At 46.3% G+C, this 26,675-nt stretch overlaps 1 protein-coding gene and 1 pseudogene across 1 annotated transcript; one reads left to right on the forward strand and one right to left on the reverse strand.

Annotated features, from left to right (window-relative positions):
- The first annotated feature begins 782 nt into the window (after positions 1–782).
- On the forward strand, positions 783–11,268 carry LOC116612857 (5'-3' exonuclease PLD3). Its single transcript, XM_048722628.1, has 6 exons — positions 783–1,392; positions 2,196–2,404; positions 3,484–3,631; positions 3,923–4,118; positions 5,108–5,276; positions 10,492–11,268. The coding sequence occupies exons 1-6, from the start codon at positions 909–911 to the stop codon at positions 10,735–10,737; spliced, it is 1,452 nt and encodes a 483-aa protein (XP_048578585.1). The 5' UTR covers positions 783–908; the 3' UTR covers positions 10,738–11,268.
- Positions 11,184–16,722, reverse strand: LOC125564326 (annotated as a pseudogene).
- Between the last annotated feature and the right edge of the window lie 9,953 nt (positions 16,723–26,675).

Consider the following 26,675-nt stretch of genomic DNA (forward strand, 5'->3'; position numbering starts at 1 on the left):
ATTGCGTCCCCAGTGGTTCTTTTACGTCCCTTCAGTTCGCTTCCCGCCAATTTTTACCGACCTAAATTTAGGTTGGTGACGTGTCTCATAAACATCCAATCGGAGTGCGAGAAAGATGCCGACACCACAGTAAACGTCATGGTCGCTATAGCTTCAGTGTCAGTCCCTTTTGTCGTTCCCTATAAAGTATATACAGGAAAGCGATAGTTTTATTTTTCCTCTCCGACTTTTGAAAAATAAAATCGCCTGATATTTGGGCTTTGATCGCTATTTTGGTTGCTTTCAGAAATCTTGTTTCTATCAAAGTCGGATTAACATAAATAGTGTAAAGACGACAAAATTTTCAATATTTCCTGGTGACCGGACAGAAAAGAAATAGAGACTGGAAATACTTTGAAGCAAAAACGTCTTCAAGTTTCGTTTCATGCGCGCGCTATAGGATAGCGTAGGACTGCATAACTTCAGACTTAGACTAGGTAGCGGTGGCTAATATATGCAACTAGGCGCTTCAGTTGTTTTTACCCAGGCTTACATGCGGGCTTGTCGCGCAGTCTCAAAGTCGGTTGATGGCAACCTTTTGTCAAACGACTGTATATTATTTTTCGAGGCGAAAATATGCAAATTAAAATCGAAATCGTGCAAACGGAACAAGTTGTCCTCTCCGTGCGCCTGATTTTTTTTTCACTGATTTTCGAGAAAAATACCCGCGCACTCCTATCATGGCCAATCCGAGAGGGCGACTTGGGGCAAGTCTAGGAGCTCGCAAACTTCAGGGATTTTCTTTGGGAGTCCTGTGGTATAACGGATTACCTGTGGTATCAAAGTTCTTTGAAGTGAACAACAGAAGTGCTGCAAAGGCATGTGACTTCGAAAGCGATTAAAAAAAAACGAAATATGATCTGTTAGGCATGACAGAACCAGCGTATACCAGCAGAGGACGAAACGAGAAGTATTTGGGAAGATACACCATCATGGCAGCTCCGGAAGTTGTTAGCTCTCCACAAGAAAGTCTAAATAGAACGCACGGGAGAAGAAGACGAATATTTATCGTATCTTTTGTGTGTTTCCTTGCGATTATCATTGTGGCTGTTGTTGTTCTGCATTTCTATTACAACAGTGGCGTTACAAAGAGTTCGCAAAGCGGTCCTTGCAAGGGTGCGTGCGTTTTAGAAGTTGTCGAAAGCATTCCCCAAGGACTCGCATACCCTTCGAGTGAAGTCGTTCATCCATCGATATACAGTGGCTGGCTCAAGCTCATAAGGTCCGCTAAACAGTCCCTAGACATTGCTGCTGATTACTGGACACTTAGAGGTGTGGATACCGGCACTGATGATCCGACATCAAAGTGGGGGGAGACAATCTTTCGAGAACTCATTGCTCTTGAAAAAAGTGGTGAGTTTTGGGTTTTTGGTAGCCAGTGAATAAGAAATATAATTAAGGCCTTTCTTCACTAGGGAAGGACACAGATGTAGAATGAAGTGAAGACAATGTGACAAAACGCTTGATCCATCTGTCACCATTAAAGAAAGTCCTCAGTAATCAATAAGCGATTTTAATGACAAGGGGCCTGTGGTGCGGCGATAGTAAAACCCGTCAGCTATGAACACTTACAGGCCTGTAGCCAGGGGGGGGGGGGTTGGGGGGGGGTTTGGAAGAACCTCCCACTCGACGATTCCCCTCGCTCAAAATCCTGGTTACAGGCCTGACTTAGCATGTGAAAATCAGTGCTAACGGGATGCAAGCAGAGGAAAAATGAATAGGACCGCCCTAGGAATCCTTTTCTTACTTTTCCGCTTGCATCTCCTTTGTGTTGATTTACACATGTGGAGTAATCATTTTTCATCACTACTTCCTTCTCAGCCTCTGCTCCCTCCCCTAGTAAAAAGAGGCTTCAAAAGAATCATAGCTGTCAACTCTCCCTAATTAGGCAGGAGTCTCAAGATTTTGAACATTTTCTCAATCACTTTCTTAAATATATCCATACATTTGCTGTATTCTCCCGCATTAGCTATCTTGGTTTTTTACTGTATTATACATTCACTGTATTTTCTAAAGATTTTTCCTAAAGTGAGGTTGACAGCTAGCAGAATGTACCAAATAATGGAAATCATGTTGATCAGTATGCTAGCCTCCTTGTAAGCCACTTACATGGAAAACTTCCAGCTTATTTATATTTCCTTCAATTCAAATTTTAGGTGTAAAAATTAGGATTGTGCAATCAAAGGCACCCCCATCGCAAAACAATGATACCAAGATACTTGCTAAGCTGGGTGTGGCTGAAGTACGTAATCTTGATATGAAACGACTTATCGACAGTGGTATACTGCATACTAAGATGTGGCTAGTAGATAAGAAGCATTACTATCTTGGTAGTGCCAATCAGGACTGGAGATCTTTGACTCAGGTCAGTGTATCATTCTGTGTACTAAAGCAGTGTTTAAAAGTGTTTAAAAGCAATTTATAGGAAGACATGAAGAATTAAACTGGCATGTATCAATAAGGTAAACTTTGTGCTTATTGACACTGTAAACAATTGTCCACACTTTTGACCAGAGGCATACCCATTACTTTTTAGATGTCTAAAAATGTTTTTCATTTTTTTCCAAAAGACATCATTCCGAAAACATACCTATGTACCTCTGTGTGTTCACACAAATTGCACGGCTATTGTCGAGAATTTCATTCAGTATTCACAGGATTTCTTTCAATGTTCACTTCTTGAGTATCTTATTTGGTGCATGATTTTCCAATTTTTCACACTTCAAATGAGTGTGGTACAAAGCTTATAAATTTTATGGAGCAACCTCACTCACTAGAATGAATCGAGGAGGTTAGTGGAATACCAAACCACTGTTGCAAAAGGAATTCAACCAAAACTAAAATTCTGGACTTTACAGCAAGTCATTACTTTTACCTGCTTTGCATTTATTTTTTCCCCACTGCATTTGTGTTGCATGCACACAAATTTCTATTTGGTGCTTGCAGGATTTCCTTCCAGGAGCACAGTGTTTGTTCCTTCCAGTAAGCAAAGAATGTCTGTAAGCAAATAGATGGTTTTTGTACATAACAGCGACTCTACTTAAACATTCAAAAGCAAATGCAATGAAAGTGTTGAAATCGCAATGGCCATTTACAAAGCAGGGTTCGATCCAGGGTTTTAAAATGAGTGGTGGATAATGGCCGGATAGATGGCTTATAACTGACCTGACCAGTGGTTCTTGGTAAATCACAATACTTTACACTGAATTGGATTTGTTGTGTCAGCAAAGTCAAGCAGGTGAAGGCATATGGACAGTACCTCCTGTCCCTCCTTCCCTTATTTTCTACAGAAAATAACAAAATCCAATCCACCTCCCCTGTATCCGCCCTTGGAAAGGGATATTTTTCGAGGTGTATCTTTTGAAGAACTACTATGTGAGTAATTTATGCATACACATGTGTCTGTTGGTTACAACTTGTTTTTTTTTTTTTTTTTTTTTTTGGGTGAAAGAGCTGGGCTTGATGACTTACAACTGTTCTTGCCTTGGTGAAGATATCTCAAAGATCTTTGAGGCTTACTGGATGTTAGCTGTGCCAGACTCTAAAATCCCTTCACCTTGGCCTTCTAGATATAACACCAGTAACAACAAAGGTTTGTGTGCTTATATGGTGAGCAATGAGTCCCCTTCATTAAAGGGACACTGCATCCATAATTTCGGCATGTATCTTAACAAATGTATCACTGACAGAAGGGAAAGTTTTCAATAAGTATTTTCCATGAAGGTCCTCCCACTTTCCCACCCCTCAGTGTTTATTTGGGAAATTTAAGAGCAGATGTGAAGCACTTCACTGCTTTTAAATTATCCCAAACAAATGCCCTTGGTTTTTATAGCAAAACAGAAGGTATAGTAATAACTGGTTTAAGTTAGAATGTTGCTTTTAATTACACCTGCTTCAATAACAATCAATGGAACCGATGATTCCGGCATCTATTTGGCGTCATCCCCACCTGAGCTGTGCCCTTCTGGCAGAACTGTTGACATAGATGCCATCCTGGATGTTATTGGTAAGGCTAAAAAGTTCATCTACATTGAAGTCATGGACTACTTCCCTACTACCTTATACACTAAGACCAAGAAGTGAGTATTTCAACCAGTTTAGTATCTGTACTTTACAATAATTTAGCTTTCTTGTGTTAGTTGTGTAATTTTTGCTTTTATTTGTGTGGCATGTTTTTTGTGTTAGTTGTGTAATTTTTGCTTTTATATGTGTGACATGTTTCATGGAAGCAAAATGATTGGAAGAGTGGATTACTTTATAGAAAATGTTCCATATTCCAGAGGTTGTATATAAGAGGAATCAGGGGGCACATTCCACCATCGTATAAATTTTGTCATTTTCATACATTTAAAATAATTTTTTAAAAAATCTAAATACCAAACACTGTCATTAACTTCTTCCCTCCCGAATTTTTATTTAGTTATCTTTTTATTCACCCAATCTGTGCTTGTAACAGAATGATTTCAGCGCCAGCCAAATGAAAGTCATGAGAATTCAAGCAGAAGGCGCATCACATTTATGTTTTTATTTTGTAGGGGGGCTCTGGCCAGAAAATTTAAGGGTTCCAGACTTTTAAGGCCCTCCCTAAACCCTGTATTAAAATTTGAGACTAACTCTTTTTAAATCACATGCTGCCCAAGGCTACTTTCAGTACTGTATATGGAAAATCTGTTTTTTTATAAAAAAAATCTTTATTGTAAAAAAAACAACATAGCTTAAAATATCGTGCTTGAGTCTTTCTTTATTTTTTGAGGATAGACTGATCATATAGTGTCTGCTCTTTGTTCCCATTAATGCTTGTATTACTAAAATCAGGAGTCACCCTAGATAAGCTTTCTGTTATTGCTTGTAAATATTGTTTAAATAAACAAATATAGTGAGTTTGAAGTTGTCTTTTTCGTGTGTTTTTATGTGTGTTTTTATGTTAAAACTAACAGAGGGTGTATGTAAACCGAACATTCAGCCTTTGTATCATAGGGTACCCCATATTAATAAAAAAACACAACTTCGCCACAAAAGTAAGTCGAATGATGTAGGTGTAGACATCGGTTTACTTGTTTTTGTGCAGGTATTGGGCTGTTATCGATGATGCACTGCGCCAGGCCGCATTTGACCGCAAAGTGAATGTGCGTCTTCTGGCTGGTTTATGGAATCACACTCGCCCTGATGCTAGAAATTTCCTCCGATCTTTGGCAGCCATCAATGGGACTGACCATGGCAAGGTCAGCGTGCAAACGGTACGTTTAACAAAAAAATCATTCTAAAACAAAAATTCCCTTTCGAATTCCGCTAAAATCACTCATTGCCAATGCAGTCTGGCTTGCTTGACCAAGAAACCATGCAGAAATTTTAGTGAAGTTATATCCATAAACCATACTCACCTCGGATTCTTTTGTTTTTGAGGGACGATTACTAGCCAAATTCCCTCGAAAACACAAGATGGATCTAAATTTCCCTCATGCATTAATAATGAGGGAAATTTAGAAAAAGAGAAAGTAATCTTTTGTCTTCTAAATTTCCCTTTACATCAGTGCATGAGAGAAATATAGAACCAAGATGCTTGTCTTCTAGTTTCCACCAAGGAGACAAATAGAAGGCAGGTTTCTGATAAGCGCAGGAATCCTGCGCCAAGATACCAGAGTATTTAATCTCGTGATACCCAAACAACGTTAGGCTAGATCCATGTGGGATGATTTGTATTGCTGTACGCATGCGTGCTAATGAAACAAAGAACTAAGCTGTAGAGCAACTATGTAAATCAACTATGCTTGATTTGAGACTTGTTCGTGAAAATGTGGTGGTGAAAGTTATGGTATTGTAAAGTGGTCGCCCTCGTAAGTGAAATACATAATGTTTTTAGCAAAACCCCCGGACAGTGTATTCTTAGTGTATTAATGGCATTTCTGTTTGCCCTGTGTTTTATTTGGGAAGATTTTCGGCCGTTATTTTAGTAAGGTAATTAGGCTGGTAAAATCATCTCTTGTACTTTCGACATTAGCGTAAGATACCACACGAGCAAAATTGACCAGTACACGAATTTTCGATGCCTCTAATGGATGAATCTAGGAGAAACATGCGAAGGGGAGAAGTGCCAATAGATCAGCAACTAGATGGGATAATGCACCGTAAAATTGCTTAGAATTGAGAGGTCATGGAGTCGATTATTGATACGAGTTGCTGTCTGTGTGGCACAAGCTACTTTATAATGCAAGGGGAGGTTGTTATTTCATATATTACAATCACACCATTTGGATATTGCCAAGGGGTATTCGAAGAGAATACTGATACTTTCCTCGCCACACTTTCATGAATTGGTTGAATTAGGTAGGAATGATGTATTTCTTATCTGACTAATCGATAAATCTAGAAACTCAGTTTTAAAATGAGACTAAATGCTTGCATTTAGGCAAGGTTAGACTCACAACACAGGGCAGCGTCTCAGATATATAGAGATTCGCTCTTTTTTCCAATTTCCGGCGGCGAGCAGTGAAAAACCAATAATATCGAGTCCAGGACGAGACGAAAACGGGGTCGGCGGGGATTTTTCCGGCGTCAGGTACCAGGGCGACTCCCGTAACGCCAGGTATGTTGCCAGATAACGTCAACACTTTCTCTATCGCGTCGGCGCCGTCCGGTGTGGCGGGTTTGAGGGCTGCTCTCCCGTTATCGGTCGCCTCGGGCAGCGTTGACTTGACGGCCATGATGATGCATTCTCCGGCGGTCGGCGAGCCATTTATTGTGGCATCTGGTTCTCGCCAGTCCCTGCAAAACTGGTATCATCAATTGTAGGCGGGCGGTTCGTGGAGCTTAGCGAGCTTTTGACTTCAAACCTGCGAGAGGTAAACTTGGAGCCGCAGCTCTTTATGAACGGCAATCTTGTACTTACGACGGCAAATAAGAGACCTCGGCGGGTCATCGAGGATATTGGGGCGTGGTGTGAGGCGTTTTCGGTCTATGCGCTAATCCTTTGCTCTCAATTCCCTTAGAGGAATAGGGATTTACTGCTGTACAAGTTAGGGTTTTTGCGCACTTATCGCCAGTTCGCCGGTCGCGTACGGCTGAATTACGATAGAGCGTTTCGCGAGCACGCGGCCGCGGCCAAGCTGACCGATTGGTGCCAACTTCACCCGCAGATATTTAACGTTTGCGCAGCGGGAGCGTTAGCCCGCCCGGAAGCCGGTAGGGATCGCCCTACAAGTTCGGAGGCATGTCGCTCGTGGAATTTCGCCAGGTGTTACTTCCCGGGGTGCCGCTACACCCACCAGTGCGCTTACTGCGACGGGAACCATCCGGCGCGCGAGTGCCCGTCGAGCGCAGGGCGAAGGCGCAAGGCGTCGTCTCCAGAGCCACTACCTAGAAAGGAGTCGCGCACGCGGTGGGCCTGAGATGGCCCAGGGCGGCAGCAGGATTGTCAAACCCTGTGGGGTTTTTGACTGTTTTAGAGACAGTAGTCTACTAGTTATGGTACTTTTACTTAATATCTTATGCGCCTATTCTTGCACCTTAGCAGGTTGTTGTATGGCAGTTGTGTATACGAGGGTTCTTGTAAGCTTATAAACTAGAGTACTTGTCATAGTTGCTGTTTGTTATGTCTCACTCCCTTCCCTTCCTAGGCAGACGCCTGACCCCTATACTTTCTTCGTTCTTTATACAGATTACGTACATATAGTGCCTATGCTAGATTCATCTTCCCAAATTGCACGCCTACCGGCCGATAAGTTGTCGGTTCTCCGCGGTCTCGTCTTGACATGGCGGGAATTCAAGTGGGCCACCCGCAACCAACTCGAGTCGCCGATAGGCCACCTTCACCATGCGGCTAAGGTAGTATGGCCGGGCCGTACTTTTCTTCGGGGTATCATCGACCTCTTATGCTGCTTCCGCCATCTGGATCACCAAATTCGTTTGAGCGCGGAATTTTGGCTTGACTTAGCGTGGTGGCATAATTTCCTTTCCGTGTGGAATGGTGTGAGTTTCTGGTTATTTCCTGGATTACAGGTGGAGGCGAATATCGTCGTGACCTCGGATGCCGCGGGGGCGATTGGTTATGGGGCGCATTATCACGGGGCATGGTTCAACTGTCGGTGGGAACAGAATCAGATAGCGCGTTCTATTGCATACAAGGAGCTGTTCCCGGTGGTCGTGGCCGCGCACGTGTGGGGTCACGGATGGCTTCGAGGTCATGTACTGTTCCAATGCAAAAACGAGGCGGTGGTCGCGTTACTCAACTCCCGCACATCGAAAGTACCTGAGTTGATGCATCTGTTGCGCAGTCTCCTATTTTCAGCGGCAAGGTTCAATTTCTTCTTTTTCATCCATCCATATCCCGGGGCGCCACAATCAGATTGCTGACGCATTTTCGTTACCAGGAGTTCAGGCGAGCGGCCCCGTACGCGGAGTGCCATCCGACTCCAATTCCACCCCAACTGCTTCGCGAGCTGACCCCTCGTCACTAGAACTCCGCTGCAGAACGTACCTGTTGGAAGGCTTAGCACCGTCCACGCGGCGTACTTACTCGTCCGCGCAACGCAAGTTTGTGACATTTTGTCAGCAACTCGGAAGGCTTCACTCGACAGGTTCCTCGTGCCCAGTAGATGAGTGGAAACTCTGCCTATTCGTAACTCATTTGGCAGCGTCGATTCGGTACCCATCCATTAAAGTGTATGTATCTGCGGTGCGCTCGCTACTCATCGAATCTGGACATGCGGACCCTCTTTCTAATTGCGAGCGGTATCTGCGTATAGTGCGGGGGATTAAGCGCTCGCAGGGTCCCTCTGGCTCACCACAGCGCTTGCCGGTATCCTACGACATCACGTTAGTGATATTTCGTTCCTTAGACCCGGCTCTCCTTGATCATGCCATGTTCTGGGCGGCGTGTAATCTGGCTTACTTTGGTTTTCTAAGATCGGCTGAGTTCACGGTCCCAAATGCGAAAAGCTTTAGTCCGGCGCTCCATCTTCAGTTGTCCGACTTGGCTTTCGACGAACGCTCTAACCCCTCTTGTGTGAGGGTGTGGATAAAAGCTTCTGAGACGGATCCCTCCCGCAAGGGCTATTATATCCTCATCGGCCGTGGTACTTACCCGCTGTGTGCTGTCGACGCTCTCTCGACTTATATAATCCGTAGTGGGGATGTTCAGGTCCCTCTTTTTCATTCCCAGGATGGCCGACCATTAACACGTGCAAAGCTGACGACATGGCTGCGCTCGATAGTCGCGGCAGCTGGTATCCCAGGAAACTTCTCCAGCCATAGTTTTCGAATAGGTACGGCCTCAGTAGCGGCCCAGAATGGGATTCCAGATCATTTGATCCAGATTTTGGGACGGTGGAGAAGTGGGCGTACCAATTGTATATTCGCACTCGGCTATATTCGGCCAGTGCTCTAGTTGAGGCGTCGCGCCGTTTAGCGTCTGCGGTGTAGCGGCAGTACTTTAGCTTGCACAGCTTTGTAACCGTATAGGGCTATTAAACCGTTAGTGAGCTCTTAACTTATTCGATCTGGTATTTTGGGTTGGTAGGGTGTGTGTGTGTGTGGGGGGGGGGGGGGGTAGATACGTAGTAGTGGTAGGTGCTTGGGTCATTTTGGTGGGAGGGTCCATGTCTCCCATGTCTCCTCTCTCCAAGCACCTTAGAGAACATTTGGGACGGTGACATGGTTACCATGGTTACCGAGCGCAGCAATCTCCATTGGGCACCCACCCGCCAAACTCATCTAGTGTTGATTAGTTTAAATGACCAAAAGTTTAATACAGCACCGATGAAACGAAGCTTTGAATTTATCATCTATTCATAAATTTCCTGTTGGGCATGCCCCTATACCCCCCCCCCCCCCTTGATTGGTCCGTGACCGTTTGGAATCAGTCAACTTTTGGCCTGGATCCATCCCTGCAAAGTAATAGCATGGCATCTTGGGGACTTTAGTGATTAAATGTCCCCTCAACCTCGGGATGACTAGTTAATGTCCCTCCGCCTGCGGCGCCGCAACTTTTATCACATTTAATTCCCCTCGTGCCATGCTATAACTTATAATAGTCTCCAAGAATTTATTCCATATCATGTTCAAACAACAAATATACTAAAGATTCTCACAGAGAAGTGAAGTGCTCGAGCTCAGATAAGCTGGTCATTCCATTGCAAGGGTGAATCTATATTCTTATACAGTACAGTAGATTTGCCTGGGAGAGTTGGCACATTTTCCATCCACAGGCCATATTTATACAAGACCCCCTTTTCGTTGCATTGCTGTCTTGGCTCATTAAAAGAGACAATGATCTCTTGCTGATTACTAACCCTTTGTTTCGTGGCTTCTCTATTTGTTTTTAAGAGAAAATGAACAAAAACTTAGTGTCGTCCACCAAAAAAAAGAACAAAAAAAAAATGACTTTAAATTGCAATTGTCTTTCTGTCCTGTCCACAATCTCTCTGTCCGGCATTGACACTTGCTTTTGTCCTACAGCGGTTTTTCCATGTGCCAACTTACACACCCGCCCAAGGCAAAATTCCGTTCTCTCGAGTGAACCACGACAAGTTCATGGTGACAGATAACACCGTGTATGTAGGTACTTCCAACTGGGCCGCAGATTACTTCCTGTACACCGGTGGTATCGGCTATGTTATCAGAGGCTCTAATAATGTGCGGGCTCAAGTGGAAGCTGTGTTCGAGAGGGACTGGAATTCAAACTACATCGAAGATGTTTTGTAGACTTAGGAAACTGCGCCCTTCCAATTAGTCAGCTTGGAAGCTGCTCTTAGTTTCGTCCACAAAACGACACAAAGCGGCTAGTCCGATGGAATTGAAACAAGTCGAAAAATATTGAAAGTAGGTCGAAATCAAAGAAAAATGAATGAAAGGAAATCTTAGAAATCATTCAATATCTTAATGGCTTCCCACAACTCTTTGCGACTCGCGCATAAGACCGAGGTTCGCTGGCAAACCTCCATGTTTTTACAATTTTGTCCCCCTGACCTAGGTTTCATGCTCGCGTCGCTAAGATTTGTGGGAAGACACGGTGAAGGTGAATTGACTGTCAGTCGCAAAGCTAGGCGTTTCCGAAGTGACAAACCTCGAGCCTATCAATAAGTAGTTGTCTATTAGCTAATTGATCTTAATATCATGTCATCGTGTAAATCCAAAAAAGTCAAGCTACATACAAGCAATACTTTTCTTTATTTGGTCTATTTGGTTAATTTGTTACAGATCCTTTAGTATGTTAAATAACACATATCAAAAGTGTAAGTGTTTTCAATTAAGTACCAAAAAAAACCCAATCCCAATACTAACCAAAAACACACGCTTAAACTAAGGTTTAATCGTGTGCTTGTGCGCAGACGAAAACATTATGCAATATTGTCCAAACTGGACCTAAATAGCCTGTTAGCCTGCAAACCAGTATGTTTTTCTAATGTCTCCCAACCCCTTTGCCCCCCCCCCCCCCCCCAGCAAATTTCCGCATTCCTTTCCCTCCCTACAGTTACCAGTGCGCAGGCTAGAGCGTGGTTTATGGGGACTTCACGAAGGCAAGTGTCAGCCATGGCCCTGTATCCACAGGGACGTAAAGGGGCTGTACCAAGAAGCATGAAGCTCTAACGCTTATTGATAGAGCTGTATACAAAAATCAATGGAGTTCTAAAGCTTACTGATATAGCTGTATGCAAAAATCATGGTGTTCTAGGGATTACTGATATAGCGGTATAAAAATCATGTAGTTCTAAAAGCTTGCTAATATAGCTCTATCACAAAGCATGAAGTTCTAACGTCCACTAATACAGCTGTATCAGAAGCATACAGAAATATTTGATTTTAAATTGCCAAGGCACTTTGGTCTCCATTTGGCTAACGTGCTAGTCCTTTGACTGTATTTCAAGACTCCTGGTCGGACTATTTGAAATCCAAAAGACAAACTACAAGTCGGAGGCATTGTCTTGCCATGAATATCCCCTCATTGCGAGTCATCCATGATAAACCCATGGCAAGGGGTATAAAAGATGGCAGCTCTCCTCTAAACGAACGTCTTGGTCTTCTCATAGTCATAGTCCTCCAATGGCGGGCATGTGCACACTAAATGCTGGTCTCCGTGCTTGTCATCCACGCGGGAGCAGCCAGGCCAAAACTTATTCGTGCCGTTCAACCACGGCTGTGGAAAGAAGAACATATGGGCTTGTCAAAGGGAGAATCATATGTACACAGGAGTGGAATATTGGCAAGTGAGAGTGTAGCCAAGATTTTTCTGGAGGAACGCAAATCACTAATTTAGTATACATTATCTCATGTTAATCTTGGGAAGCGGAAGGGGTGGGGTAGGAGGCACGCCAGCGGCACATAGCAACCAACAACAAATTTAGAACAGTTTAAAATCCTGTGCATAAAAACCTAGGTTTAAATTCCCCGCGTTTTTATAATACCGCTTAAAAATTTAAAACCACCACCCACCCCTCCCCCTGAAAGCCACTACCCATCCCTTCCCCCCAACGTTCGCCCCCCCCCCCCCCCTCCCCCACTCATGGGACCACTCCGCCGCCCCTGTATATTGACTATAAAGGCACGCCATGTCGTTTTTGCTTATAGGTAGCTACGTCCATGACATGACAAGGATAAACACTATAGTAGAAGAAGAAAAGAGTAGCCTGCGCAGCAAACGTTTTAGAGGAAATAGAGAGCGAGAGAGGAGTATGTCGACGCGAAGATCGGCCAGGAAGGATGAAGTCATACTCGCTCTCTTTTTCCGCTGAAACCCCACAGAAACGACGCTTGTTTCGCAAGGAAGAGCGGCAATGGGACCAATATGCATTGACGGATAAAGAATATTCCCCACCTTCCCTATGATGATAATTGAGGTAGTTGAGGAAGGATAAGTAGAGCAAAAGGAATTAAAGAAAGCAAATAAACAAATAACTGGTTTTGTCTTGATGTACTCACAGCAGGGAAAGCTGCAACCTCCCGACTGTAGGGGTAGTCCCAGTGATCGGACATCACAATAGCTTGTGGGTGAGGCGCATTCTAAAAAATCATAAGAATTAAGCCATCTTGTTTAGTCGTTCGTTGTTTTGTCTACCACGAGTCTACACATAAATGTATCTGTATTGCTTACGTTGAACACGCTTGCTAATTTTCCCATGGAAAACAGTTAAAAAACAATAGGATACCGCCTACCTTTAGAGGGTTATTTTTAGGATCTCATACTCCGTCTTCAATGTTACGAATCTCCTCTCTTATACCTAAGGGTAAATATTGTAATTATAATTGATATTGAAGTGTGGATATTTTGATTTATTTATTTTCTTGAGAAAAAATTGTGAACTCGCCAGCTATGAGAGATTGTGTCTATCGGTATTGGACAAATCACCGAAGTTCGTTTTGAGAAACTTCTTTAATAATCGAAATAAAAATTGCTTCGGAACATAAATAGAGACATCGATGATAGCTTTATAACATTATGGCCTTTCGCGGGTAATTGTGTTTAAAAATTCGCTCAAATCGTAACAATTCCTTGGAAATATAAAAAAAAAACGACTGCCAATTTCTAACTTACTCTTCGACATTTCCAAGGAACCGATTAGTTGGTCCGCTTGTCATGTAAGACATCAAGTTGGACTGACCTCATATACGCACAATGAAGTGGTTTGCAACCACAGTTTTTTTCAGATTTTGTACCAAACCCACGTGCATCGCGCCTTGCCGATTAATAATATTTTATATTTATTTTTGAATTTTAAAACTAGAAGCATTGGTGATGATATTCGCCAGAGATCAGATCGATTGCATGCTCTGAAGGGGATACTAAACGGGTTTCAATTTGAACGAATTTTTTAAAACAATTACCCGCGAGAGGCCTTAAACGAGTCGCAGAGTTGCACTAGAACAGCTCACTTACAGATGAGGGCATCACAAAGTCTGTCCAGCTCCGCTTTGCTCTCACTCTCTTGGTTCTATCATCAATGCAGTTGACACGGGCCACGAGACAGTTGGTGCATGGAAACCTAAATAATCAATGATTTTTTCTATTATGTGGAACAAAATAAAAGGGGGAGAAAGGCAAAGTATTTGCGAGGGAAATAGGTAAAAGGCGAGTACGTTAGCATTGAACAGGTTTGGGAGGAGTAATCGGGAGGGGTGCTTAGATTCACAACTGCTGACATACCATAATCCTGCAGCCTCTTGGCGATATCCATGGCTTCTACACCAGTTTTCTTGTAGTCTTTAGCGTCGAGGATGAACTCATGGGCACAGTAACCAGAAAATCGCAATTTTTTCAAAAACTCTTATGTGACTTATGTGACCAATAATTCCACTGAATTTCACGTACCATCGCCAACAAATAACACAGCATAATAATCCTTCAGCCTGGCAGCCATGTAATTAGCATTGAGAACCGCGACCTCGGTTGCTTTGCGGAGTCCCTTGCCTCCCATAAACTTGATGTAAGCCCAGGATATGGGCAAGATAGCACTAGAGCCATAAGGGGCCCCGGAGATTACTCCGAAAGGCTTGGCGCCAGCAGCAATGGTACTCTAGGGTGGAACGACAGGATGGGAGGGGAGATATGGGATGAGATGCTTCTTCCTGGAAACCATAAAATAGAATAATCATAGGCTACATAAGGGGTAAATTTCCGAATATCATTGAGCGCTTTAATAATCCATCGGCAATTGCGCATGACAAAATAATTGAATAAAAGACAAAAAAAGCTTCCGCTTTCTTATAAAAGTAGCTTGCGGTTCTTATAACACAGCATTAGGAGTCATCAAAAAACAAGAAAATAATCTAAAAGGAAAAGGGAACAAAAAATCCAACGCGATCTACTCGAACAAACAAAAGCAAAAATATGGGGGTTATGGAGAAGCCTGCTCTTATCTAATGCTCTTTTTCTGCCTCCAACCATAATATTTATTTTTATCGGTTCATGGAACCTTCAAATATGGTAAAAAGAGGCCCTATTTGAGTAAAAATCGATAAAGAAGACAAAAGCTCAAAGCACGGTAGTACACGTACACTCCAATAGGTCCCATTCCCGGTCCACCACCTCCATGTGGGATGCAGAACGTCTTGTGCAAGTTACTGTGCATGACATCAGCGCCATAGTCCGCTGGAAGACACAGGCCGACTTGCGCATTCAGATTTGCTCCATCCAAGTATACCTGGCCGCCATGGTAGTGAACAATGTCGCAGATATCCCTGCAAACAGATTATAAGATTAACGCTGGAAAAATTTATGGTAAACCTAGACAACATAGTGTATAACTTTACCTGATTCCTGCTTCGAAGATTCCGTTCGTAGATGGATAAGTGACCATGATGCACGCTAACTCGTCACTAAACTTCTCAACCTTAAAAAAAAGGCAGAAAACATATCAGCATCAGCTTCGGAACTAATCAATTCGCGGGCTATTTTTCTGTGACTGCCAACAATGGGGGTTGAATACACCTATATTCATGGTGAAGTGTGCAGTTGGTTATGAGATTTTGAAATATTGACAGACAGTATACTTGGAAATGTTATATCCGACGGCATCATTAGCCAAAATAATTAATGATTGGCGTTGAGACATATTTAGTCGATATTAAAAATTTTCTCTTGGTGTGCATTGATAAACACAATCAAACCTATATTGCAACTCCTATAATGTTACGCTTCGAAGAGAAAATAAAATACATAGCATTGTTTTTTAGGCAAATCGATAAGTGGGTGTTTTTGTAGACTCATCAATTGGTGCACGTTTTCTGACAAATTGTTCCGTTAACATGTCTGCACGGGGCTCGAGGACTGAGCGGTCAGATGAACAAACCTGCTTCTTCAAATCCTCCATGTCTATATCTCCACTTTTCCCGACTTTGATCACTTGCACATTAAATCCAGCCATTTGTGCGCTTGCAGGATTGGTACCGTGAGCCGAGACTGGGATCAAACACACCTAAACACGAGATCACATTGCTACTTATTAGTCGGTACGCCGCCGTCAATTACTTTGTATAAGAGATAACATGTGAAATATTGGTATGTCCTCAACAAGAGATGACAATCAGCAGAATGAAACAATTTACTTTTAAGCTATCCTTGTCTTCTCTTAACAAATACGATATCATGAAGCATATGGCTTGGGTTTTAAATATGTATTTCGCCTGTCTATATTGTCAACGTACCCTTCGCCTAACCTTTCTGTGCCCTTTGTCAAGGTAGCCTATTGTATTACCTTTCTGTAATCCTGTCTATTATTGCTAAGGTACACCTTTTTTTAACTTTCTGTTCCCATGTCAATTATTGTCAAGGTATCCCTGGCTTTTCTTTTCTGTAATCCTGTCTATTATTGCTAAGGTACACCTTTTTTTAACTTTCTGTTCCCATGTCAATTATTGTCAAGGTATCCATCGCTATTCTTTTCTGTAATCCTGTCTATTATTGCCAAAATACACCTTGTTTTACCTTTCTGTGCTCTTTCTGTCTACTTTTGCCAGGGTATCCCTCGCCTTACCTTTTCGGTCCATTTTTATCAAGGTACCCCTCTCCTTACCTTTCTGTGCCCATGTCCATTATTTATCAAGGTACACCTTGTTTTACCTTTTTGTGCTCTTTCTGTCTATTTTTGCCAGGGTATCCCTCGCCTTACCTTTTCGGTCCATTATTATCAAGGTACCCCTCTCCTTACCTTTCTGTACCCCTGTCTATTATTTTCAAGGTACGCCTTGATAACGCGCAGCCCTGTATACTCTCCCTGGGCACCAGTGAAACATTTAAATAAGAACCATTATTTCCCCGAACACTCGATTCTTTCTTTCCTTCAACTTCTTCTAACTTTCCTTTTTTAACTTCTAAACATTCACAGAAAATACATACAAGCTCCCAACGTCTCAGCAGTATTGATTCTTTACAGCTAGTAATTTTGAACCTGGATGGCGAGGGAACGGCACTGTCCAATTCCTGCAGAATCTACAAAGAGTCAAAGCATACCTGTTTGGCTGGAAGCAGACGGCGTCAAAGCCTGTGATCTCGCAAAAGTCTTTCTCAAACTCATCATACAGTTGTAAGTATCCCTTTGCTTGTTGAATTGGAGCATAAGGATGAATGTCCGCAAAGCGAGGCCAAGTAATCGGCATCATCTCCGTTGTACTGTTCAGCTTCATTGTACAAGATCCATGCATCAAACAACACCATGTTTCGGAAAATCTGAGGCATTTCAGGTATGGTGCATTGAATCAGCCTCCATGGGGAAGATCTTTTAACCTTGAGAAGTTGCTTTTTTAAGGGTGCCAAGTCAAGACGCTTACTTTAATTTCCTACTTACTAGAGGTATCATTGAGTGGACGAGGGAGATGTCTTTGTTTTCCAGCAGCTTCATGTAACGCACAACGTTAGTTTTCTGCATGATGTGTGTTAAAAACTGGATGGGTCAAGAAGCTGCTAAGCCTTTTAAAGGGGCTATTGAGTAGGCTTTTATGGGGAACTTCAGCTAAATGTGTACCGACTTCAGCCTGAAAAAAAAAATGGATATAAACATGATAACACTTCTAATGACACTTTTGTCTCACTGTTTGAGGTTTCATATCAACCTCTAAACGGATCTAGTCAGACTGTGATTCAAATTATTTATAAAATGATTATTTCTAAGAAGTAATATTACGAATAGGCTATGCTATGTCTTAGAAACTTACTGCTTTCGAATCACAGCCAAACACCCACAGTAAGTCATCTAGATCTTGCTCCTTTACCGTTTCATCTAATGAAACACCAACCTATCAGTACACAGCGGTTAAAATAATCATATTCTGATAACACTGGCTGGCCATAACTTCCAAGTGTAATGGCAAAAATACACTAAGATGTTGCTAAACTTACTTTATCATCGCTGTATTTTCTTAGGTTGATTTTTCGTTCTGCTGCCCTTGCTATCATGTCTGATACAAATAATTTTAACTTTACAAATAATCTTATAGCGTATATCTTAAAACGAAGGGGATGAGAAGGAAGAATGTAGAGAGGCCGAGACTGGGCCTAAGTGTGTAAGCGACGATTTGAAATCCAAGCAAAAATTAAGTGAAGTGAAGCTATTTCCAATCCATGTGTAAATGGAAAACAAATTTCTACCTACCTTTAGAGTGTCAAAAAAGGGATGGGCCTCATCAACAGTGTGGCCTGCTTGTTTTATTCCTAGATGAAAAGAAAAATTTAAAAGATATCTCAAACTTAATCCCATACTTCAGTGTATGAACAGCCATTCCTTAGGAAAACATTAAAAGAGTAATATTTGCACAAAATATATGCACCCCGCCAAAGTCATTAAAAAAAATTAAAATAAGATTGTAAATGTGTTGTTCTATAGAGAACAATTGATGTTTTTTTTATAGGGAGCTATCCTTGTCCCTTTGAAAGCAATTACCTAGTTATTCTAACATTGACGACACAGAAAACAGGGGCCCGTTATCTAAATGTGTTGAAATATTGTCAAACATCGTATTTTACCCATCCCAATGTATGATCGCCAGATCTGGTTCCCCTTAGTAGACAGTGTGGTCGATCTTCACAATGACCTAGTGTCCGACTACATCATCAACAACGAGCTCCGCACATTGTGCGGAAGCATGTCTCTACGCTGCGGTCGTTTGATGGCTTTAGCCGTCGGGGCGTTACACGTAGCACGTCATGTGAACACCGCCGGAACGGCAAGCGCTGACACGCGGTGTCAAGACGAGTTAGCAGTCGCGGACTCACCAGTGGTTTGCCCGCTAACGCACAGTGGCGAGTCTGCCATCCCAGAGCAGACGTTCATTTGAGAGCTTGCCACTTCTTCAGCAACCAAGTAGTTGCATCACAAATGGAGGAACCTAAAGGAAGTACTAGTGCCCAGCATCTCGCGGAACCTGACAAACAAGCTGCGGAACAAGCTGCTCATGAACCTGCACGTACGCCTTCGGCGTTGGCGGAGAGAATCACGAGCCCCGAACCACCCGCGACCCGACCTAAATACCCTGTGCGAGTCAAAGCTGGAAGGCGCTTGGCAGAGTGGAACCGACTTAACAGAGCGAAGAAAGAGACACTTCGTGTCGTGCAACACGTTGGGTCGCCGGTCGCTAGCGAGCCGCAGGGACGCGAGGGCTTGCGCGCGCGCATACACACACCAGTCCCGGAAAGCAACTCTGCTTGTTCGGCTAGCTCGGTTATCGGGGTCGCTGGTCTTCTAGTGTCATTTATCGGCCTCTACAAACGCAGGCGGGAGCTAGCTGCCGCGTTCACTCGTACACCAGCTGTTAACCAGCGAGCTACCGATCCACTTGTAGTTGCCGAAGACGTGACTCCGCCCGCAAGGCCGCCGCTGGCGACCGCACAACAGACCAAGGATCGACCGCTTGCCGTTCCGGCGACAGCGCTTCGCGCTCCCGGACAGTGCAAATCTTGACTGTTAGCCATGGAGTAAGCAGACATTTAAACACAAGGGCCCCACCCAATTCCTTGCAGTGCAATGTCGACGACGCAGCAAAGCAAGATTACAAAGACCATCACCGACGCCGCAGTCATAACCGGCCTCGTCGCCGGTATCGGCTGGGTTGGGCGCAAGGTCTTGCGCGAAGACTTCACCAAAGACCCCTCCGCGAACGCCATGAACTACGCAAAAATGACTGCCGCCGTTGCAGGTGCTGTCGCTTTGGAGGGTTACCTTGAGGACCAGAAGATCCTGTCCATGTAGTAGTGTACTGTGGCACACTACTACATGTGTAGGCCACGTATTAGACTCGTGTTCATGTATGAACACGTACACACAGCATCACACACTACTCGATGGCCTCCATCGCGATTTTGGTTGGTGGCGCCGTCCTAAACGCGACTGCATTCGTTGGTGGCAACTACCTCGCAAAGCTCCTGTCGAACGATGAGAGCCCTGCCTTAGCTGAGAAGGAGAGGCACGACAAGGCCCTAGAGAAATACCAACAAGACTATGGACGCTACCAACAGCGGCGACAGAAAATCCTCGATTGGCAAGCTCAAAGTCGCCAGAGAGGGGCCCTCGCAAAGCAAAACTTCACCGACACTGACTACGCTCTCAAACTCTACAACCAGACCCGGCCAAAACACTCCCTGGAGTCGATGCGGGCTTCTGAGCTGTCCGACTACTACATCCCCAGCAAAACGCAGAAAAACGCCAAGTTGGCGTACATTAGCACCGGCGCTCTCGCCATCGGCTACACAGCTAGCCGCTTGCTGTGATGCAGCTGCCGTTCTAGCGCTGCGTCTAGGTGGCCTTTTTCCATACTGCGCGTATACGTATAAGATGATTGCAGACCAGCTGTGGAGTGCTATGCACGAGGTAGCAGCCGCTGCTAAGCGAGTGATACTGAAAGTGCGGTCGATGGGTGGGTGACACCGAAGGTGTCGTAGCTTTGGTGACATTGCTAACTAAAGACTCGAGCTGTGGCGCGCAGACAGGGAGTGCGCTAAGAGGTTCGCCAATGCCGTTCTCCGAGGGCCTACCGACCTCAGAAAGACCGCCTTGGCACTACCCGAGCAGACGGCAACCGCCTGTTGGAGACTGATACACCTGTTGCAATGTATCGCAGCACATTATAGCCGACACGTAATGGCGGCGAAGCGCATGTCCGACGAAGAACTTGATGCGTTCCTTCGTCCAATATACTACGCCAGAGGCGGCTTCCAGGGAGTGACTTCTCTGCATGCCAAACTTCCCAAGGGCTCAGCCTCCATAGATCGAGTGCGCAAGTGGGTAAGCTCGCAGCCCGTCGGGGGCTACACACAGACACCCCCTCCTCCGACTACCTTCGCCCACTTCTCGGAGCAGATACCAAACCGTATCCACTAGTCGGACCTGCTATTCTTGCCAACCGACCGCAGGTACAAGTATGCCCTGACTGTCGTTGACGTTGCTTCACGATATCTATGCAGAGGGCTCTCACATGGCCTAAAGTCGTCATGGTTGATGACGGCACGGAGTTCAAGGCTGCTACCACAAAGCTCCTAACAGACCACGGGGTGGAGGTCAGACGGGCTGAGCCAGGGCACCACAGGAGCCAAGCTTTCGCCGAGTCTTTCCATCGCTGGCTGGCACAGCGCCTATTTCGTGCGCAGTACTCGAAGGAGCTTGCATCCGGCGAGACAAACCGCGAGTGGGTTACTGCTTTGCCAATCGTCATCTCGGACATAAACGCAACGAAGATTCGCATGACTGGCTTTGCGCCTAAAGACGCCATAAAGCTGAGGCGCGTGCCTCTCAAAGCCGAAAAGCCCCCCTTAGAGGTCGGAACGGAGGTGTACATCGCCGTAAACGAGGAAGACCTTCAGGACAAGGGCCGACGGCGAGCGACGGAGCCGTGGTGGACAAGCAAGGCATACCCAATACTAAAGAGAGTCATGGAGCCCGGACAGCCAGTGTTGTGTTACACGGCGTACTCTAAGCACTGCTTCACGCGTTCTCAGTTGCGTAGCGTCACGCTAGCGTGATCAGCGCTTGTGCCTTCTATTGCAGCTAAGGCACAGGAGTCTGACATTCCACTTGTAGTGACCCTGACTGTCGTCCAGCCGGTCGATACTGAAGCATTGGGGATGACTCTTGGTGTACCCCTGAAGCAGAAGCTGAGTGCCACAGACCGTGCACTTCTTTTCCGCGTGAGCAATCATGCCGAATACGTGGTCTACCGTCAGAACGTGGTGCGGTCCCGTGTACTTTGTGCGAACCTTTTGCCTGTCGTCTATAGCGTATCGCTTGATTCGCGCTATAATGAGCTCTTCACTGGGCGTAGACTGCAGTCCTGTGGGAACCAAGGCACCGGGGGTGTTATCGGGGGGGGGGGGGGGGGGGATCACGCGGACTATCTGGTCGGCGGGCCGCACGCGGGAGATGCCGGTGTATACAGCATTCGTGATCCAGCCCTCTAAGCTGTGGTCTATGATAAACAAACGTCTTGGAGTCTGGATAGTCTTGACCTGCACCCGGTGGACTGTACCCCAGCCCGCGTATTTCCACTCGAGGGGAAGCCCGTTAAGAACCGCGTCGAGAGGAACCTCGACTACCGTGCCTTTTTACGCGTCGACCTTCTCACCCCTTTTGCCTGGCACGGGCACCGGCCGCCCTTGCTTGCGATAGCGATGCGCGACGCTAGGATCGGGGTCAAAGCGGATAGTTGCTGGCAATCGGGGTTAGTTTTTCCTGTGGTGCTCTACCAATCGCTGCTGAACAAGAGCCCCCATCTTGTTGGTCGAGCACACCCACATATCGCTTGGGTGGGCCTGCTCGATCGCCGCGTCGAACGCCACCCCATCCCACTCCTCTCGAAACACCTCAAGCTGTTGGGAATCTGGCTGACACCAAATCCGGCCCTTTATGTCGTGGAGCCTGGAGGAGGGCGCGGCAGAGCCGAAGTCGCGTATACTGTACGGCTTTCCGCAGTCTTCACACAGGCTGCGGTAGTCGGACTCGAACCAGCGGATGTTCCCTTGTGCCTACTCCTTGAGCATATCGTAAGGCCCCTCTTTATGTCCCCAGGGCGGGACCTGCCCATAGTCGCCACAACACACTACCTGACACGGCCGCGTGGCGAGATACCCTAGGATGGCGCGTAGCACTTTAGTCTGTACCTAACAGCACTCGTCAATGATGATTACTTCTGCGAGACGGTCGAGTTTGTGCCCCAGCTCGGAAGGTCTCCACTCCTCTATGGGCTTCTCCGCTGGTATGCAGAGGTAGTGGTGGTAGGTTTGAGCCTTCACCGCGAGGCGCGGGTTGTTGCGATGGTCGTGGGCGAGGTCGTTCGCGGGGGTGAGCACCACAACGTTGCGGCCGCGGAAAATGCTCACCGCCCACTCGGTCTTCCCCGATCCTCCTTGGCTGGCTAGATACATCTTTGCAGAGGTTGCGGCCACTAGATCGTACGGCAGACTCGGCGCAGTGCTTGGCTCCCTAGCCAAGCTCCCCAACTTCTTCGGACTCCAAGCCGCTTCGGGTCGCCTCTCGTACCCAGGCTTCTTGTGGCGCCACTCTCCATACCCCGGATTTCGCTACACGAGCTTTACACCACTGGGCACCGCCTTTGCGTTTATGGCATCTGTGCACACTCGGAGGACGCCTTCGCGAGGGATCCGCCTCAACATGCGTCGCAACGCTATGTTTGTGTACGCCAAGACGAAGGCCCTGATATGGTACCATTGTGAACGCCGGACACCGTCTTTGTATTGGATCAGATGAGCTCCGTCGGCATGCTCGAAGTTAAGTAAGTGGTCGGTGCCCGCAAGGAGGTTTGTCAGATACGCGGCTTCTTCACGGTCGCGGAATACGATCGAGGACTCGTCGCCATGGCGAGCGCACTTGCCTACGAAACGGACAGCGAGATCTCGACCCTCAGGGTACTGCGAGTCTTCGCCGCCGGGGACGTTCGAAGGGAAGCCGTATTTCCGTACCAAATCAATGGCGTCCGAGGCGTCGCTGAAGACACTGTCCTCGCGTCCTAGGTACGCCGCACGCATGTCGATTTGCGCCGTAGGCTGCGCCCCTAAGTTTTCCTTGCTATTCCACACTTTGGACTCAACCTGCGCCGCTCGCCAGACGTCCCTGTATTTAAGAGGCGTTGGCCTGATGTTCTCTCTTTGGGTCCACTTCTTGAAGCGATACCCTATTGCACCGCCCATCGTGTGCGGGTGGTCATCAGGAAGCCATTGAGGATCATATCCTGTCTCGTCTGTAAACGCCCTGTCGATAGCAGGGTACAGTCGATACAGTTTGCCTTCGTGCGTGACAATAACACTCCCACACAGCCAGACCCTCGTGCTTCTGGGGATCGCCCTGTTTATGAAGCGAATGAGCACCTCCCTCACTTTTGCCTCGCGCGTTTTTGTGGCGGCACTGGTTAGAGCCTTCTCCTGACATAACGAACGAAGCTCCCCCTCAGCCTCGAAGTCTAGGCCGTGGACGCTCGCGATCGCAGGTGGTTCAGTCGGAAGCTCCGCCCAGGCGTGGTTATTGTGGCAAGGGATGCGGATTTGTGTGTACCCCGTCTTGTACTTCCCCGAGTCCCACATAACGTTGCCCAGGGCGTCCACGGCTACCAGCTTTATCTCGAGCTTCTTTTCCATCTCAAAGAGGTCTTCTTTGGTGCATCCCGTAGTGGGCCAGCTTCTTGTCATATCGCTCGAGGATCTTGCCTCGTGTCTTGGTTAGACCAAGGGAGCGATAGGTGCCGCGATTCCTCAAGAAGTCGGCAACATAGCTCACAACACAGTTAGCGAAGGCGTCACTCCCCTCTTGCTCAAACATTGGCCCAGGCTCCCCATTTTGCTCAGCTTAAGGGCGAAGCTCGTATCTCACGTAGACGAGGTACTCTCGTCCTTTCTCCCAAATACCCGCATCGATGCCCTCCAGGGCGCCGACTGCGATTTGGTCCCCTCTTTTGACTAATGACCCACCAATCTTGTGCTCCGAGCGCCCTCCCTCCTCCGTGATTGGCGCCAATGGCTCTGCGGGGGCCTTACCAACGACCGTGAAGAGTCCGTAACGCCGGTCGGGGTCTACCATCTCGAGCACCATCGACAGCACTGCGTTTGCCCTCAGAGACTCTCGCTCGTGCGAGACCCACCACACCGAGCCGTCGTCATTAATATCAGACCCCGCATAACCGGCTTTAGAGCAATGACACCTGCTCCACCAAGATCTTGTATCTCCTGGTAAACACCGGCGCTTATGTCTTGGCCCCGAAGAGTGGCATCCACGCTTGGGAACCGAAGATGGGCGCCGCCGACGAAGAGAGAATAGTACTCATCGGGGTGTAAGCCCTCTGGGCCCTCTTGCCGCCGTTCCAGCAGCAATGGGTCGAACTCGCGACAGACTTCCTCTGGCCGCGAGCTCGCCGGCATGAGCGGCTTAAGCAGCTTGCGCTGGACCAGCCCTGCCAGTACGGCGGGCGCCTCCTTGTCAGGCATGCTATTGAGAATCTCCTCTATATAAGCGTCCATGTTTGGGTATACCTTGTGCCACCCAGTCTCTAATTGCCCGTATCACAGCCGGCGGGGCGAGTGTTTGGGTATGCCTTGTGCTACCTAGTCTCTAATTGCCCGTATCACAGCCGGCGGGACGAGTGTTTGGGTATGCCTTGTGCCACCTAGTCTCTAATTGCCCGTATCAAAGCCGGCGGGACGAGTGTTTGGGTATGCCTTGTGCCACCCAGTCTCTAATTGCCCGTATCGCGGGCTGCGATGTCAGACAGGACGAGTGTTTGGGTTGCGACGTCAGACAGGACGAGTGTTTGGGTACGTCTTGTGCCACCCAATCTCTAATTGCCCGTATCGCGGGCTGCGATGTCAGACAGGACGAGTGCGAACCATTTTCGAGCGCGCCTCTCGATGCCGCGCATTCTCTGCCCTTCACGATTCGTTCCGCAGGGGCGGCACAACCGCGTCTCCGACTGCGTCCCTATGCCGCAGATCCTGCACTGCACGGGGAGGGGGCTGCCCTTACGGAGCCTTTGTAGGTGCACCTTGTAGTAGGTGTCCATGCACCTCTGGCCGCACGTGTTTGCATGGCCGACCTTTAGCCACCCGCAGTAATCTTTTCCGCACTTCATCGTTCGAACACTCGGTATACCACAGGACAGACGGGGGTCCAATTGCAAGGTTCCCACTCGTTTCTATGAAAGGGCCCAGTCCCGCTGCTGTCGATAGACAGCGGATTAATGATTGCTAACCATTGCTAATTATTCATCTACGTGGAGTGTGTTTTGCCTAGACTTACTTTTGCTAATTATCCATCTACGCGAAGTGGTCCCGACGCAGATTAATTATTAGCAATTATTAATCTACGCGAAACGCGTTTCGGTGCCACTGAAAGCCCCCAGCCTGGCCCGGGGCTGGGGGGGTCGGAGGGGCGATTCGCGCCCCCCACTCGTTTCACTGAAAGCCCCCAGTCCCCCCCGACGTTTGTTTACGAACAATCAACCGCACAATTTCTATCCTTTTTATGGGATAATGTATGAACAAACTAGCTGAATTACTAGTTAGGAACTAGGTATAATAAAAAAAACAACAACATCAACATCCCATCATGGCTTTAAACACGAACGCGCGGTATAAAAGGGAACGCTCCGCCCCCTTTTTGCATACTAATCAGTATCCAACATGGCGTCTGGTAGCGTTATCAAAGGAGGGAATTAAAGCTCGAATAAAGCATAATGAAAAAAACTTTTTATTAGTCAATAAAGCTCTAATTTAATAATTGTGGTTTTTGTTGCATGTATAGTATTTTTTGTCTTCGACAGGCTGTATAATTACGGTATTTTCCGTCTTTTTTGTTGTGAATGGAGGCTGTTTTTGAAATTCGCGCCATTTTCCCAGTGTCAATCAGTCCTTTTGCTGCAGTCTCACTCTTTTCCTTCCTCCGAGCCTCCCTCAGTTTGTTATTGTGGATAGCAGATTCAACTAAAAGAACAGCCGCAAAACAACCCCCAAATATAGAGACCAAAGCCAGAAGTTCGGTCTTTCAGTCAATGTATAAGCAGTGCAACGGCCATTTGCAATGGTGGCGAAATCCTTTTTGAGACCGAAGCACCCTATTCAACATAGAGCTTTCTACAGGAGACGAAGGTCGACTTGAGAGAATAAAGGATCAACAACAAGATTGCAAATCCCGTCCTGGTTCATCAAAGGAAACCTCAACGAC

The sequence above is a fragment of the Nematostella vectensis genome, chromosome 1 (assembly GCF_932526225.1).
Source record: "Nematostella vectensis chromosome 1, jaNemVect1.1, whole genome shotgun sequence".
NCBI lineage: Eukaryota > Metazoa > Cnidaria > Anthozoa > Actiniaria > Edwardsiidae > Nematostella > Nematostella vectensis.

Bases quoted from the DNA above. Each gene is read 5' to 3' on its own strand.
- LOC116612857 (XM_048722628.1), top strand. From the start codon at position 909: ATGACAGAACCAGCGTATACCAGCAGAGGACGAAACGAGAAGTATTTG. The intron at 1,393-2,195 runs GTGAGTTTTGGG...TTCAAATTTTAG, and splicing joins CATTGCTCTTGAAAAAAGTG to GTGTAAAAATTAGGATTGTG. The intron at 4,119-5,107 runs GTGAGTATTTCA...GTTTTTGTGCAG, and splicing joins TTATACACTAAGACCAAGAA to GTATTGGGCTGTTATCGATG.